Source organism: Falco peregrinus, chromosome 12 (assembly GCF_023634155.1).
Source record: "Falco peregrinus isolate bFalPer1 chromosome 12, bFalPer1.pri, whole genome shotgun sequence".
NCBI classification, from domain to species: Eukaryota; Metazoa; Chordata; class Aves; order Falconiformes; family Falconidae; genus Falco; species Falco peregrinus.
In genome coordinates, this window is record NC_073732.1 from 1,509,041 (window position 1) to 1,525,048 (window position 16,008).

The following is a 16,008-nucleotide window of genomic DNA, read 5'->3' on the forward strand; positions in this document are numbered from 1 at the left end:
TGAAGCTGATCAGGGGTGGTTCATCGTTCTTGCTCAGCAGCCTTAAACAGCACAGGATAAAAAACTTCCCTTTTTGACACACTTTACAGAAGCCATTGCATTTGTACTGTGCCCAGCATGTAAAAATTCCATTAGCACATAATTCATTAATTTGATACAACGGCTGATCAGGAACAGAAAAATATTTTTAAAAACCTATCAAATGTATCAGGTGACTTTCATTCCATCAATCCTGAAAAGAAATCATGCTGGTGGATTTATTAAAAAATATTCAAATGCATGTGAAATCAGGAATTTAAGGAACTCCCACCTTTGTTTTTTCAGTTATTTCCTTCCATGTATTATCTGTTGGAAAAAAGCCCTGAAAATTAACACCAAGTCAATCTCAGCTAGCACAGATGTGGCAAATGCGAAGAGCAGCAGTCCAAACACCACCAAGTCCACCTTACTGCAGCAGCAGCAGGACCTATGGATGGACTTTAGTACTTTGCACAGCTCCAGAACAGCCTAAAGGTTACTACCAAGAGACAATTTTGAAGCAGCAAAAGCAACCCAGTCTGCTCCAGAGACCTGAGCAGTGTAGACACAAGCCACTCTGCTTCTCTTGGGATCAGGTTTGGGGATTATACGTAACTCCTGGTACCGGACAGAGCGAAAGTGCTGTTTGAGAAGCTGTTACAGCAGCGCCTTGCCACAAACAGGTGTTTCTTACTCAGGACTTTTCACTTACTCTTTGTTCTTAATCTTTAATCTTCTCATAAATGTACTTAATCGTCATTTAATCTTTGTTCTTCCATGACACTGACCTCCTCATGGATATGTGAGGACACAGCAGGACTGAGAAGTAAAACAACGGGGCTGCAAGGGACGTTCTCCCGGCAAAGCAGCATTGTCCTTGACAGATCTGGATGGAGAAGACAGTGCTGGTTAAACTCCCTTTACCTCCTTGTACCCCCTTGTGCTCTTCTCTAGATCCTTCTTAAAATGTAATTTAAAAACCTAGCAGATATGCCACTTGGTTGTGACTTCAAATCTGGAGTATTACATGTGGCTCTAGGGCTGGTGCTGTAATCCACCAATGTCTGCAATGATCAATAAACCCTTTGGAAGGATACCTCTGCTTTTTTCCCTTTTATCTCTTCCCCAGTACCTGTCATTTTATTCCCCTCTCCTTTGCAGTATGTTGAGTGAAGTTAGTTCACTACAGCTCCTGCTGTGTTTTGGCTTCCTTCGCCCTGCTTCACTAATTTGGTGGGGGTTTTCCATCAGAAAGGAGGAAGGCAAGAGAGAGCTTTCCGAGTCACCTTGAGTCTGATGTTCTGCCCATTTTGCATGTTTTTTGGTTGCTTTATAAGGGAGGGACACTTCATCCTGATCCCTTCAGGCTCCTTCCTGTGAATCTCACAGGATCACACACTCTCCATAAAGAAGTGTAATATTTTACTTTGATTATATGCAAATCAGCAGGATCCCAATTCTCATGTAAATGTATTCATATGATGTCTATTATTGACAGAAGGAATTGATAATAACAGTCCCTACAGAGTACTGTGAACAGTGGAAATTACTTCTTATTTGGGCATTTCAGCTGTAACCAGTGAGTAGCTCTGTCAGCACAGCAAAGCACCAAAATCCAGACTGCAACAGCATGGTCTTGGTATAATGACAGCGTAAAAAAGAAAGGAAAGAAATGCCAACAGAGCTCCTGCACCAGAGTGATGAGTCTGAAGGAAGAAGTCTTCCACGTAGCTGGTGGCCTTTGCCTCTTCACTCTTAATTTTGTAGCCTGCACAGTAAATTGAATACTTGTTCTACGCGATTGGCTATGAGGACAAGCTGCTCCGATGAGATTAGCTTTTAATAACATAGCAATTTGCTATACAAATAACTTGCAAGTTCTCGATTTAATGCTTTCTATGTTTTAGTTAGCCTGACATGACAAGGATGTAATTTTAAGCTATTGTTTATTGAAGTGGCCTGGTTTGATTTCCTTTTACCGTGGATGGCTGTCTTGAGAATTTGTATTTGTTGGGTTAGATGGGTCTTGGCTGGTGTGAAATCCCTTATCCTGGTTGGATCACTGGAGCTACGCAGTGTCCCAGGGTGGCCTCAGAAGCACTTGCTGTGGTGTCCATATAGCTCTCCAGTGAAACAGTGCTAGTGCTGGTGGGATCATATGGGAAAATCCCGGTAGGTAGCAGGAGGTTTCCTGGAAGTCCTCTCCAAATCTCTTTTCCAGAATTTCTGCAGAAGCTGTTCTGTCAACTTGGCGCAAACAGCGACCCAGGTGTGCTTGTCTCCTTCACTGGCTCTGGCAGTGTCTTGTAGCCGCTGGTGTTCATCTTGGCTGGCTCTTCAGAGGGGCTGAAGAGGATGCTTCCCACAGAGAAAACTGAGCCTCTTGATGGAGCCTGCATAGGTTTATGGCAGGGGTCCTCAAACTTTTTAACCAGGGGGCTGGCGCGCAGATGAAGTGGCAGGCAGTCATCTGCAGCTGCTTGGTTTCCCCCCCCAACCCCTGGCGGGGGCAGAGCAGGGGGGTTCTGTAAATACCGGGGGCCGGATTGAGGATCCTGGGGGGCCATATCTGGCCCGTGGGCTGTAGTTTGAGGACCCCTGGTTTATGGTGACATGCCTGTCTCCATGATGACAAGATTTTTGCATGAGCACTTATGAAACCATAGCATTTCCTGCCAACATCTAAACAGTGATTCTGTTTGGTGTTGCTGAGCCCAGAGCAGTGACAGTTGCACAGAAGGAATGTCCTGGGTGGAATAGCTGCTGGAGGGCTGCCATGAGTAAAGCATCCTCTGAACCACGACATCATGGTCAAGCTTGCTATGATGCTATGTTACGCTGGAGCAGTTACGGGAACAACTTGTTGCCCAGAGACAACTGTTGAGACATTTTAAACAGTGGACGTTTCCCAAGAACACCCCAGTGGCTGCCCTGAAGGCGTTGCTTGCCCTTCCCTGCTACACACTGCGTGGGAGAGGAGGAGCACAGCCCATCTCCAGGGGTGCTGACAACCCCTCTCATGACACCAGGAGGGTAACAAAGGTTCTCTGAATGCCTTCTCCAAATCCATCCTGCTCCTTCTGCCCCATTTTAACAGCTCTTCCTAACCAGGACGGTGCTTGGTAGGGATCAGCTTCTGGGCTACATAAAACTGCTGTCAGCAGATAGCACCGTTGCAAGTGGGGTAGCACCAAGAGAGGTGGCTCTGGTTGCCCTCCCAGCTGCAGCAGTGAGGCTGCTTACTACCAAGGCTCAACAAGAGTGTGTCCATACAGGCACTGCCGTCGGCACGGGGATGTTAGCGACTACCGCCGTGGCCAACAGAGGAGGCAACCGCTGATAACTTTATGGCACTCAGCCCGTAGGTGATGGTGGTGACAAGCAGGAAGAGTGGTGTGGAGGTGTGACTGCTACCAGCAGCAGTGGCAGGTGCTGATCCTGGCAGAAACAATGACACTTGGGATTACTGCCAGCAGCACTTATCATCATCATCAGTGGCAGCTCCCAGCTCCTCCAAATTCCCTTTGCCATGACTCACATGCTGACAGCAATCCCATAGCACATCGAGGGAAGGTTTGGTTTAGTAGCCAGGATGCTCAGGGGTTCAAACACTTCTTTCTGAAGCTGTTGTGGGCATTGCAAGTAAGTCCTGAAACTCTGTATGGAGGAATCACAGGCCACAGCAAAAGCTGTTGATCATAAGTGAGAGCTTTTCTGAAATGAGAAAATACACACAATTACGTGAAAGCAATGCCTTTCCTGGACCCTCCACAAAGCAATAATTAAATGAATAATAATAGGTGTATTATATAAAACACTGATATAGAGCTGGAAAGAGAACATGTAACTACCATGTAGTGCAGACCAAACTGAAAATACTCTAGATTTCAGCCCACGTGAACGAAGAGCTTTTTGCTGTCTTGCATACAGACCTGAGAAGCGAGCACAGCCCACCACCAGGAATGAAGGGGCAAGTTGAATCTCATCGTGGCAGAGTATGAGACAAGCCAAGAGGCTGGGGAGCTCACAGGGGCGAGATTCAGTCCCTGCACTGGAGCCTTGTAGGATCTGCTAGGTGACACTGCAAGGCCGCAGGTGGGACATGGACACCCCACAGATTGTAGGTGATGCTCCGCAGCCTTACGAGGCCATGTGGCCCCAGACATCAGCGGTCCTTTTGTTCTCTCCAGGCCACTACTTTACTGCACTTTGCAAGTCTATATGCATTATTTAAGCTCTCTTCTTTTTAAAAGACCCAGGAGGACTGTTGCCTGAGATTATTGTTGATACTACTTGTAGTATTAAACAGAGAGTTAAGATTTTATTGAATTAACTTGAATGAAACAATCTTTTGTGCACGTTTCAGTGGCAGGAGAGATGTCAGAGCAGACAAGAGGAAGATGTGTATGCTTGAACAGACTGAAGTGTACACTTCTCAGTAAGATGAGTACAAAAATCTCTCTGTGGCACCTAGAGAAGATTCCTTAATCTACTTAGCCTGTTTCAGGGACAGGCTTCGCTGCCAACAGTACAGCGAAGCATGGCTGGGGCTGGGCTTGTGCCACCGGGCAGCTGAAAACATGCTCGGGTTTTTCCATATTCCACTGGAAGTGAAAGCAGCCCGGGATTTGGAGAACAAAAGTACTGCAAAGCAGTGTACATTGCTGTTCCTCCCGTGACACCGAGGATTCAGATCCTGCAGCTGCCTTCCCTGACACATGGCCCAGGCAGCCAAATCCTGTCTCAGAAGCCACCTCATGCCAGCTGGCCTGTGAACAGCTGCAACACAGAAAAGTCAAGAACTCCAAAAATTGCTTCAGCTGCCTCCAAGCACTTGTATATGCAGCTCTAAAAGCCTCTGTGCAACACCTGTACACTGGATTTCCAGCCTGAGGTCCTGACTAGCTCTCCATGGGTGTGATGGCAGCCCAGTGCTGAGAGACAGAAAGAAGAAAATGCAGAGGGATGATCTGCCTGACCTGCTTATCCCACATTTTTCCTCAAAAGTGCATGCCCATTGGTCCCAATAAATGCATCTTTTGGCCCCCTGCTTATCCAGAAGCATGGCGGTAAGGAAGGTTGGGAGCTCAGTGCCACCCATGTCCCCTCCCCACCATGAGGCCATCACCACCACCACCACCACAACGGAGGGTTCAGTTCCAACGTATTTGAAGTGCTGCACGAAAACACCAGTGCAAACAACTAAATAACCACCAGCCCCCATTCCTGCAGTGGTTTCTGTTGCTGAGTAAGGCTGAAACACACAGAAAAACATCGGGAAATTATGTATTAACCCTTTCTTTTGGACTGTCAGTCGTTGCTAACCACACTGCTTCTTCAGGCCTCTTCATTCCAGCCATCCCAGTTCAACCTGTGTGTTTGCCCCCCAGGTAGAAGATGGCAGCACGACACAGCAATTTTACCCCAAAACATGAGAGCAGGAGAGGCCTTGCAGCTCCTGGTGCTGATGCAGTCAGCAGTGCTACCTGAGTTTCTATACGTTAACACACAAGGTGGTGTAGAAATACGTGGAAGTATGTATTTCATTTATGCACCCTTGATATATACATATATAGTGGGGTATATATGTATTCTATGTGTGCACAGGTATATATACTCATGTGTAAAGTTAGATATAAATATATATACTGTAAATGTGTAGCTATATGTACGCAATATTCCCTAATTAACATGCAATGAAATTAGTAATACAATTTGCACGTAACTATTAAGTAATTAAGTAAAACTGTGCCTCAGGGGGCTGCAGGGCAGCCAGCTGCTGCGGGCAGCCCCAGCGGCCACAGCCCGAGCACAGCCGGGTACCGGAGGAGAACTGCCCCGGCCCTGCCCTGCCCTGCCCGGCCCTGCCCAGCCCGGCCTGCCCTGCCCCGGCCCGGCCTGTCCTACCCGGCCCGGCCTGCCCTGCCCGGCCTCCTCGGCCCTGCCCAGCCCTGCCCTGCGCAGCCCAGCCTACCCTACCCTACCCTGCCCGGCCCGGCCTGCCCTGCCCGGCCCCCGGCCTGCCCGGCCTGCCCTTCCCGGCCTCCCCGGCCCCCGGCCTCCCCTGCCCTGCCCGGCCCCCAGCCCAGGCTGCGGGTGAGAGGCCGGCCAGTGCCCCGCGGGGCCCCGGTGCCAAGGCCCGTCCCGCCCCGGCCGGGAGGAGCCTACGCGGGGGATGGGTCCCGCCCCTGGCGATGGCGGCGGCGCCGCGGCCCGGCCCGGCCCGGCCATGAGGCTGACGCGGGCGGCCGTGCTGGCGCGGGCCAAGGCGGCCGCGCTCGATGGCGTCCGCCGCCTCAACTGCTGGTGGGCGCCGGCGGGGGGGTCCGGGGCCGGGCGGGAGGCGGGCCGGGACGCGCAGTCGGGCCCGCGGCGGCAGCCGGCCCGGGGAGACGGGCAGGCCTGGGCCACAGGGAGCAGGCAGGGCTGGGGGGCACGGGGGGTGACGGGCAGGGCTGGGGTAGGGAGGCAGGGCGGGGGGGGGCAGGCAGGGCTGGGGGGGCAGGCAGGGCTGGGGGGGGCAGGCAGGGCTGGGGGGCAGGCAGGGCTGGGGTAGGGGGGCAGGCAGGGCTGGGGGGCAGGCAGGGCTGGGGGGGGCAGGCAGGGCTGGGCTGGGGGGGCAGGCAGGGCTGGGGGGGCAGGCAGGGCTGGGGTAGGGGGGCAGGCAGGGATGGGGGGGCAGGCAGGGCTGGGGGGCAGGCAGGGCTGGGGGGCAGGCAGGGCTGGGGGGCAGGCAGGGCTGGGGTAGGGAGGCAGGCAGGGATGGGGGGGCAGGCAGGGATGGGGGGCAGGCAGGGCTGGGGTAGGGAGGCAGGCAGGGCTGGGGTAGGGAGGCAGGCAGGGATGGGGGGCAGGCAGGGCTGGGGTAGGGAGGCAGGCAGGGCTGGGGTAGGGAGGCAGGCAGGGATGGGGGGCAGGCAGGGATGGGGTAGGGGGGCAGGCAGGGATGGGGGGCAGGCAGGGCTGGGGTAGGGAGGCAGGCAGGGCTGGGGTAGGGAGGCAGGCAGGGCTGGGGTAGGGAGGCAGGCAGGGATGGGGGGCAGGCAGGGATGGGGTAGGGAGGCAGGCAGGGATGGGGGTAGGGAGGCAGGCAGGGATGGGGGGGCAGGCAGGGATGGGGGGCAGGCAGGGATGGGGTAGGGGGGGCAGGCAGGGATGGGGGGCAGGCAGGGATGGGGTAATGAGGCAGGCAGGGCTGGGGGGCAGGCAGGGATGGGGGGGCAGGCGGCCTGCGAAGGGGTGAACAAGGAGGCCAGTGGTGGGGCTGGGCCGGGGCTGTGCAGCCCAGGCCTGGGGGCAGCAGGTGGGGGCTGGGCCCTGCCGTGCCGCCGGTGACCCCTGCTCTCCTCCCGCAGGGGCAGCCACCTGACTGATGTAAGTACGGCGCAGCGCTCCCGGGCCTGGGCGGCCGTGGTGGACCCCAGCCCGCACCCCGCCGGAGGGAAGCCTGAGCCAGCAGCCGGTGTGGGGAGAGGATGGGGTTGACAGGGCGCTGAGGAGGGCGCAGGCCTGGGTTTGGGCTGGCCCGGTGCCAGTGAGCTGCAGTGCTTTTCAGAATTGATCAGCATCTCATAGGAAAAAAAAAGAAATAAAAACGATTGGTGGTGTTTCGAGAGAGCACTTGGAAAATTCCACTCTGAGGTCCTGTGCAGACCCCCAGAGAGTGGGATCCTGAGTCCTGCGTCATTTGTTCGGGACTTTGGATGACGTGCCCTTGTTAGGAGAGGGCTGTCTGGCGTAGGAGGGATCCTCTCCTGTGTCTGGTGGCTGGAAAACCAGCACAGAGACTGCGGAGTTGCTGGAGCAGAAGAGCAACGTGATGCTGGTGTCTGCGCTTCCACTGCTGGGCAGAGAGGGTGGAGGAGCTGCTGACTCTGCACTGACCATGGCAACAAATCTCTCTGGTGGTGTTAAGCTTGGGTTAGACTCAAGCAAACCCAAACTGCTGTTTTGCTTTTATCTTCCTTGTGTGTGATTTTAAATTGCTTTTATTTGTATTTGTTTTCTGGGAGTGTCAAATTGCTGTTTCTGTCTCTTCCTGCACAGATATCGATATGCCGGGATTTGCCCAACATTGAGGTGATCACGTTCAGGTGAATGACAGACTGCCAGCTTTGGAGAGGGCAGGGGAAATGGCCTTTCTCGTGGGGCTGTGCCTTGTCCCTTGGTTTCTTACCACTTTTCTGTGCTTGTGCATCTGAGCTGCCTGGCTCTTCATGCCTGATTTCTCAAGCAGCAGAGATGCAGAAATGATTATTCTTCTGCTGGTTCCTATGCACGTTTCCCTTTGCTGCTCAAGAAAATAATCTCTGTTTTGAGAAGTGTTATAAACCTCTTAGGATTGTTGCTCCCCAAGTCCTATTCCGTAGTTTGGATGGGGATCTTCTGGGCCTCTGCATGGGGCCCGTTTGCAGAATGCTTGTTGAAGTGCTTCATGGACCTCACAGAGCTTTTAATTTCTGTAAGCCTCCCCCTAACACACCCATCGTTCACCTACGCTGGGGATCCCACGGACCCAGTGCTGTCTGTGAATCTGAGCTTTTTCGCTTGGGAATCTTATATGGGTTCTCCTTCAGCGAGTCTGAGGAACTGCTACAGAAACGTGTGCGGGTGCGACAGGTGTTAGGGGGAAGCAGAGGCTGTTCATCATCAGGAGAGAGGAGAGCCTGCTTTTTTAATTCTTTCCCCTGTTTAAAACAATGAAATGCTATAAGCCCACTGAATGTCTGTTGCCATGCTGTGGCACGGTGAGGTGCCACGATGAGACTCCTCAGTGAAACTGTTGCAGGAAAGGGGGCTGGAAAGCCACTGCGCTACAGGGGCTGTGCTGCCACCTAAACAGTACAGCGAGGGAGGGGTGGGCTTGCTGGTCTCTGACCCTACTGTCTCTCTTCAGCGTGAATGGCATCTCAGACCTCGAGCCACTGAATCAGTGCCAGAATCTGAGTGAACTCTATCTGAGGAAGAACAACATTACAAGCCTAAATGAGCTCTTCTACCTCAAAAACCTACCCCGGCTGAGGGTCCTGTGGCTGTCTGAAAATCCCTGTTGTGGGTCAGACCCCCACCGCTACCGAATGACGGTGCTGCGTAACCTACCCAGCCTGCAGAAGCTTGATAACCAAGGTGGGTGCTTGCAGGTAAAGGGACAACCCCAAGCTACAGGCAGGGCGACGTGGAAACCGGTAACGTGTTGGTTCCTCTCTTTAAGGCATCCTTTGACTCTTCCTTGAGTCAGGATGTGTTAGAGGTTGAGCATCCCTTCTGCAAGATCCACCGCTTCTGTTTTCTCCTTTCCCTTCCCTGCAGCGCCAGAGTTAACACCAGCAGGACTAAAAGCCTCATTGTAGCGGAGATGGTGCCACTAATTAGTGGTTTTTTAGAACTCTTTGCTGTGGCAAAACAAAGATTCTGTAATTGGATCTGCTGTCATTAAAAAAAAAAAAAAGAAGCTTTTCCATCTGGTAGCAGTAATTTGGTAGCTTTTGGAGCCTTCTCCAGAGACAAGAGATAACAAAGCATGTTTGCGTCCCTCCCTGATACCTTTCTGACTTTGTGAGATGGGTGACAGCTGCCAGTGTCCTCCTTTGCGGGTTTTACTGCAGGAGGACGACGAAAGCAAAAGGCCAGTACAAAGGACACTTTTTGGCCCAGACCCCAGTGACTGTAGCAGCAGTACCTGCCCTGTTACAGCTGCTGTGTTCCTGGGCTGCTGGAGCTTGTTGCAGCAGGCTTTTGTTTTGGTTTTTGCAGCTGTGACAGAGGAAGAACTGTCCCAGGCCCTGGTTGATGGTGAGGAGATCACGGCCCCACCAGCTAGGAGGAATGTGGAAAACGGCTGCCCTGAGTCCACTGTATCTAGTGCTGCTGAATCCACAACAGAGACTGAGAGTGAACTGCTGAACTTCAGTCTGGAGGAGACAAAGTGAGGGCTTGCTCGTGAGCTGTTAGGATTTCTGGGCTGAACTCGCATGTGGCATGAAAGGACCCTGCCAGCCAACCCTGATACTCCGTGGGCCAGGCCTGCGGCTGGCACAGATTCCTGTTGTTCCAGTTACCGTGGTGGAGCTGTGCTGGTTTAATAGCACTTGTGGGTCTGGTTCTGTATCTGCAAAACAGGCTCTTCTGTAGGTGGGTACTTACTCTCGAGTGTCAGCTGCATGTGCGGACAGAGATGGATCCTCTCTGAAGCGTGAGCCCCAGTCCATTCCTGCTTGTCTCTGCTTCTGCGACACGCTTTGGCGCATGTCAGCGCTGTGGCATGTGTTGTTCCAGTGCACTGTCACACAGTCTGCAGTCCCAGCTAGTGTCAGGCACGGGAGCCTGTTGCCCCAGGTGGGGGTGCAAGCAGACTCCTTGTGGCGGCATCCTCATTTATATTTTATAGCTGTGAGGTTCTTGCTTCACGTGGGAATTTTGCTTGGGGTGTTGTGGTGTGTGAATAGATGTGCCTTGAGTCCTTCAGCTGGATATTTCTTGCGTGGTTGCCCATGATTAGAAAGGGCTCACCTGGCAGTGTGAGGTTCTCCCAGCTGGTCATAATAACGTTTGCTCTTCTTCCCCTTCTTAGCAAAATTCGAGAGGAGCTTGGTATGAAGCCTGTTCCCAGGGATAAATTTTCCTCCTTTTCACCTCGAGGGACAGACTGCAGCTGCAAGAAGAGAGTGAGTATCTTTTAAAGACCAAATTGCTTTTCATTGTGTGCAGCTCTGGGCCCCCCCATTTCAGAAGGATGTTCAGGTGCTTGAACGCGTCTGGAGGAGGGCAGCAAGCTGGGGACAGGGCTGGAAGGTGTGTCCTGTGAGGAGTGGCCGAGGGACCTGGGCTTGTCTAATTTCAGGGGGAAAGGAGGCTGAGGGGCAACCTCATTGCTGTCTGCAGCTTCCTGAGGAGGGGACACGGAGAGGGAGGTGCTGAGCTCTCCTCCCTGGGATCCGGTGACAGGACACACAGGAATGGCTCAAAGCTGTGCCCGGGAGGTTCAGACTGGACATTAGGAAGCATTTCTTCACCAGGAGGGTGGTCACACCCTGTAGACATGTCCCAAGCCTGTCACGTGTTCAAGAAGCATTTGGACAATGCCCTTAATATGCTTTAACTTTTGGTCAGCCCTGAAGCAGACAGGTCATCAGTTGGACTAGGTGATCTTTGTAGGTCCATTCCAACTGAAAATACTCCATTCTCTTCTATCTTTAAGACATCATGCAATATAAAGAAAGCCCAGTGGAGTTTGTCCTCTTGGTCTGTCTGCACACAAGCTCACGTGTGCCCCTTCCCTGGGGTTGTGCTAGGAACACGTGCTGGATGGGCAGCAGCTGAAATGCAGCTGGCAGACTGTCGGCCTAGGGGGAGGTTGCTTCATTGAGAGCTTAGGTGGTTCCTCAGCCCCTTCCGTGGTGTAGCCTTGGATGAACTTCATGGATCTTGGTTGTTCAGCTGGGAATTGCTGTCTGTTGGGCTGAGCGCCATCACTTCAATTGGTGCAGGGAGGCCAAAGTGAGATCTAGACCACGTTCTGCCTCATTCTGATGTTAGTTGCCTGCGATCTCTGTTCACGTTTTATGAGTGAACACTTGAGTGAATCACTTTGCAGCATCACGAGTAGTACCCACGGGCTTTGGCCTTCAGGAAAAGAAAACATTAAAGGGGAAATGGCCACAGATTGCAGCAGGGGAGGTTCATGTTGGATGTTAGAAAAAATATTTTCCCTAGAAGTACAGTTATTTAGGAGGCTGCAGAATGTCTCCCTGGAGTTTTGCAAGACATGGTTTGACAGAGCCATGGTCTGGTGCTGGCAGTAGTCCTGTGTCGGTGCGGGGGCTGGGCTGAAGGCCTTCAAGCGTTCCTCCCAGCTCACGCTTTCACAATTCTACAGGCTCTTCTTATTCCTCAGATCAGAAGGTTCCTGTCCTTTCCCATCCTACATGTAGTCACGCTGGAGAGAGAGGGCGGCTGCTCTTGCACTCTTGTGTGCGCCTTTCCTCACAGAAGCCCGTTGGGAGGGTGGCGGGGAGCCAGAGGCATGTGGGCAGTCAGTGCAGGACTGGGCGGATGGGTTTGTCCTGCATTCCAGTTCACCTCCCAACACGTCTCTGTCGGTGTTTGCCCCGAGGGCTTGGTTGTTCTGTCCCTGTAGCTGCAGGTGGCTGTTGCAAATGGCCGGCTGTGGTGGTGGTGGTGTTCCTAGAAAGAGCAACTTTGAAAATCAAGTGTCTTTTTCTGGGCTGGTGTTAACATGCTTGTGTAAAGCATTGTCTTTCTCGTCCCGACAGAACAATGTCCTGAATGCCATCCTGCTTCTCATGAAGGAACTGGACACGGAGGGTCTGGAGATAGTCCAGCAGACGGTGGGGAGGAGACTGCAGGCGTTTCGGAAGAAGGAGCTGCAGGAGGAGTGACAGTGCCCATTACAAACCTCCCTGGAGCACCAGCCAGCCCCAGCCCCGCAGCGCCATTCTGCCCACACATGCCTGGCTGCAGCCAAAGCCTCCGTGTTTCCCGCTGTGTTTCCCCTGCGGAGGGGCTGGAACGGGGTGCTGCTGGCTGCCCCTGCCCCGTAGCTCCCGACATCACCCCCAGCTGTGTATGTCACACTGGGGCGGGCAGCACCTGACCTGGCTTGCGGGAGCTTTCCTGCTTGTGTAACAGGCTCAGTTAACGTTTGTGTCTCATGTCACTGGGGCTGTTTGATGGGAGCTGCCGGTAAATCAGCAAAGCAAAAGCGAGCGGGGCCGCAGTGAGAGGTGCTGCTGTGCTGCGCGATCGAAGGGGGCTTGGCCAAGCCTGCTGCCAGCTAGAAAGGTCACTGCTTGTCAGTGGCTCCCTGTCAGACTAACCAGCAGCCAGCCCCTGTGTGTTTGCAGGCTCTGAAGGCAGTTTCTACCACAGAGTTTGTTTTGTGAAGTCTGTCGGGGAGATGCTGCCTGAAATGATCACCCAGAACTGTCTGGTGCAGATTGTGAAGGTCAATGTCAAATTCCTAATTTACATTCAACTCATGACTTCTGGTGCTTGTTAGTGCATGTAGCACCTGACTTGGCGGTCAGGCGGACCAAAGAAAAGCTCGGTGCAGCCTAGGTGAAACAAATGACTCTCTCCTAGATCCTGAATGCTCAGCTGTACTCTCACCCCCACATGCCCCTGTAGGCATCTTAAGGAAACAACGTTAGAATAAAACGCCCCTGTGCGTTTTTAGGAGAAAACAAGCCAAGCGTTACTGTCAGGTTTGCGCAGGCATCGAGGGTGGCATTTCTGTGTAACTGAAAAAGCTGCATTTACTAAGATTTTGTAGAGCCGCTAAATACAAATGAAAATGTTGTGACATACCAAATAAAACCAATTATCCCTCTCGGACGTGTAAGCTGTGGCTGGGGTTCAGCAAACATAGCGAGAACAACTGACTCTGGGCATTGCTCCATTATGTCTGGTTCATGGCTTGCATTGTTAGCCCTGCGGAGCAGGAGCAGCGCTGTGGGCCCCTGCGTCTTCCCGCTTCACTGGACCCGTCAAAGGGCTCGCTCGCCCCCAGCGCTGGTTGATTCTGCACCGAGCTGCTGCAGGGGCTGCTTTTCAAAGGGACTGTGCTATTTGGGAACCTTGCGGCCACAAGTCCCCGCCGAGTGCAGGAAGCAAAAGAGGCAGCGGGCAAAGCTCACTTGCTCATGGCAGAGGCACAGAGCCCACCCAGGCAGGGCAGTGGCCTCCGAGGCACAGGACGCGGCCCCTCTGTGCCGCTCAGCTGCAGACCCCGGCCCTGTGTGAGGTGGGGTGGCGTGTCCGCATCCCTGCTATCCCAGTTTGTACGGGGGTCCGAGCACCCGTGCGCCGGGTCATGCTGCTGTGAGGAACGCTCCTCGGGGATGGTGACAGCCTGTGTCCACAGGCCTGTTTACTTGACCTTGGTGGGAAGGGGCACAGTTTGACCCTCGTCACTTGGATGAAGATTGCTGATGCCTTTAACTCCTCAAATGACCTAGTTCTTGCCTTCTGCATTAAACCCAGCTGCGTTTAAATAGCCAGTGTGATTTATAATGTACCAGACTTTCCTTGACAGCCAGGGCCTGAGAGACATACCCGTCATCTTGTTTGCATCTTGCCCTTGTGCTGAGGGCACGTCCTCTCCCAGGCTGCCTCGACAGCCTGCTCGGTGGCAGTAGTCGCGCCTGTCTGTGTCAGGGGACAGGGGAGCCAGACCCCCCAGCTTTGCTGGGAGGAGAGTGATCAAAGCAAGTGTCATGGCTTGTCATCAGGGCAGCTAATGGAGCAACTGCCGTGGCCTGAGGCTGCTCTGGCACCGTTCCTCCCCTCCGCGCTGGAGAACTCTGGCTGTTAATCCCTGACTGCACGACTGTCCCCGAGCAGAGCTCGCTGCCTACGTGCTGCGCTTGTCACGCTTGGCTGGTGCGGGTGCTCCTGGGGCCGGGTGAGCTGCCCTGGGTGCTCCCGACTGCTCCTCGCAGGGTGACCCTGATCCCACACACCCTCGGAACAGCCCGGGGGGAGCTGGCCTCTTCCCTCTGGGGGCCTGGCAGCCTGCCTTTCGCTGAAGATGCTCATAGCTTTTTTGCTCTGCCTCTCCTCAGGGCCGGGGGGCAGCCGGGGCTGGGCTGGCCGTGCCTGGGTGCACCGTCACCGCATCCCCTACTGCTCGTTCTAGCAGCACACAGGGTGGTTGCCCCCCTGCAGGATGCTGGGGCTGTCCCTGTCCATCTCCCCCCCCCACCACCCGCCAAGGGATCTGGGATCTGGCGCTCCAGGCTTTTTTGAGTGGAAATGAGGTGCGAAGGCTCCAGTGACCCCTGTCCCCAAGTGCATCCAAATGCGAAGCTGGCCTGAGCGTGGGGACACCCCCTTCCCCATTAACACCCTGCACCCGGCTGCTGGAGGGCGGCTGCCAAGAGCTGTGTGGTGTGACCTGCTTTCGCCCTGACCCGCCCCAGCAGGGGATATGGAGCAGCGAGGGCAGATGTTTCCCGGTCTCCGCCTGTGCCAGCGGCTGTCCGTCCGCGGGTCCGGATCCAGCACAATTTGTGTCCAGGCCAACCGCGGGGGTCCTGGAGGCCAGCGGTGGGGCAGGTGTGGGGGACACCACAGCGCGGGATGGTCCCTGGCTGATGTGAGGTCCTGCACAGGAGCCAGTCGGGGCTCCTCAGATGTGGGACGGTGGAAGAGCCTGTTTCCCATCGCTGGCACTGGGAGGAGCGGCCAGGTCTGCCTGGGGTCCCCACAGCAGATACTCGCCTGGGAAGAGCCGTGATGCAGCCTCCCGTCAGCAAGGTCTGCTCTTGCTGTGTGTCCAGCTCTGGCAGGGAAGATGAAGAAATTACCATCTTCCTCCGCAGCCTAAAACAAGTAACGTGGCCAACTAGAGGAAAAGCACTGAAATCAGGGACTTGGCACTTGGGGACAACTTGCTGGAGGAAAAAATAACTGTGTGTTTGACCCGAAAGACTGTGATGCATCTTGGTGCTGGCAAGGCCTCAGAGGCTGGAGCTGTCAGCCGAAAGCCCCAGGAGGGAAGTGGCCTGGGAAAGGGGCGATGCACACGCACAGCCGGCCGGCAGCGGCCGAGCGCGGCGCAGCGCAGCCAAGCCCGAGTGCTGCACGTGGGAGCCGGCCCGCTTGGCAACTGCCCTGAGAAACTGCCTTAACAAACATCTCGCCTCCATAAATCACTTCTGCGCTTTCTTTGAAGGTGGGAACCAAAACAAGGAAGAAGCAATTCTTCTCTGGGATTGCGAAGTCTGCCTGCAGAGGGATGCTGACCTTGCAACCGCCACGGCCTGGCAAGGCAGAGGCCGCCTGCAGTCCCGCTCTCTCAGGCTTTGAGGACAGAAGCAGGGAAACCTCCTGGCCCAGCATTAATCCAGCTCTGGGAGACCATCTGGCTTTGTTCATGGGGACTGTCCCCCCAACCCTAACCCCCGGTCTGCCCCCGCTTCCCTTCCCACGGGGACTTGGCGCACAATGACCACTCTCCAGCGAGGCAGG

At 54.4% G+C, this 16,008-nt stretch overlaps 1 protein-coding gene across 1 annotated transcript; it reads left to right on the plus strand.

Moving 5' to 3' along the window:
- The first annotated feature begins 6,178 nt into the window (after positions 1 to 6,178).
- CFAP410 (cilia and flagella associated protein 410) lies at positions 6,179 to 13,371 on the plus strand. Its single transcript, XM_055817482.1, has 7 exons — positions 6,179 to 6,324; positions 7,374 to 7,392; positions 8,065 to 8,111; positions 8,915 to 9,144; positions 9,772 to 9,943; positions 10,589 to 10,682; positions 12,291 to 13,371. The coding sequence occupies exons 1-7, from the start codon at positions 6,194 to 6,196 to the stop codon at positions 12,414 to 12,416; spliced, it is 819 nt and encodes a 272-aa protein (XP_055673457.1). The 5' UTR covers positions 6,179 to 6,193; the 3' UTR covers positions 12,417 to 13,371.
- Positions 13,372 to 16,008: the final 2,637 nt, after the last annotated feature.

Excerpts from the sequence above, each read along its gene's own strand:
- CFAP410 (XM_055817482.1), top strand. The coding sequence starts at position 6,194 with ATGGGTCCCGCCCCTGGCGATGGCGGCGGCGCCGCGGCCCGGCCCGGC. Across the intron at positions 9,145-9,771 it reads GCAGAAGCTTGATAACCAAG|CTGTGACAGAGGAAGAACTG; the intron begins GTGGGTGCTTGC and ends TGGTTTTTGCAG. Across the intron at positions 10,683-12,290 it reads ACTGCAGCTGCAAGAAGAGA|AACAATGTCCTGAATGCCAT; the intron begins GTGAGTATCTTT and ends TCGTCCCGACAG.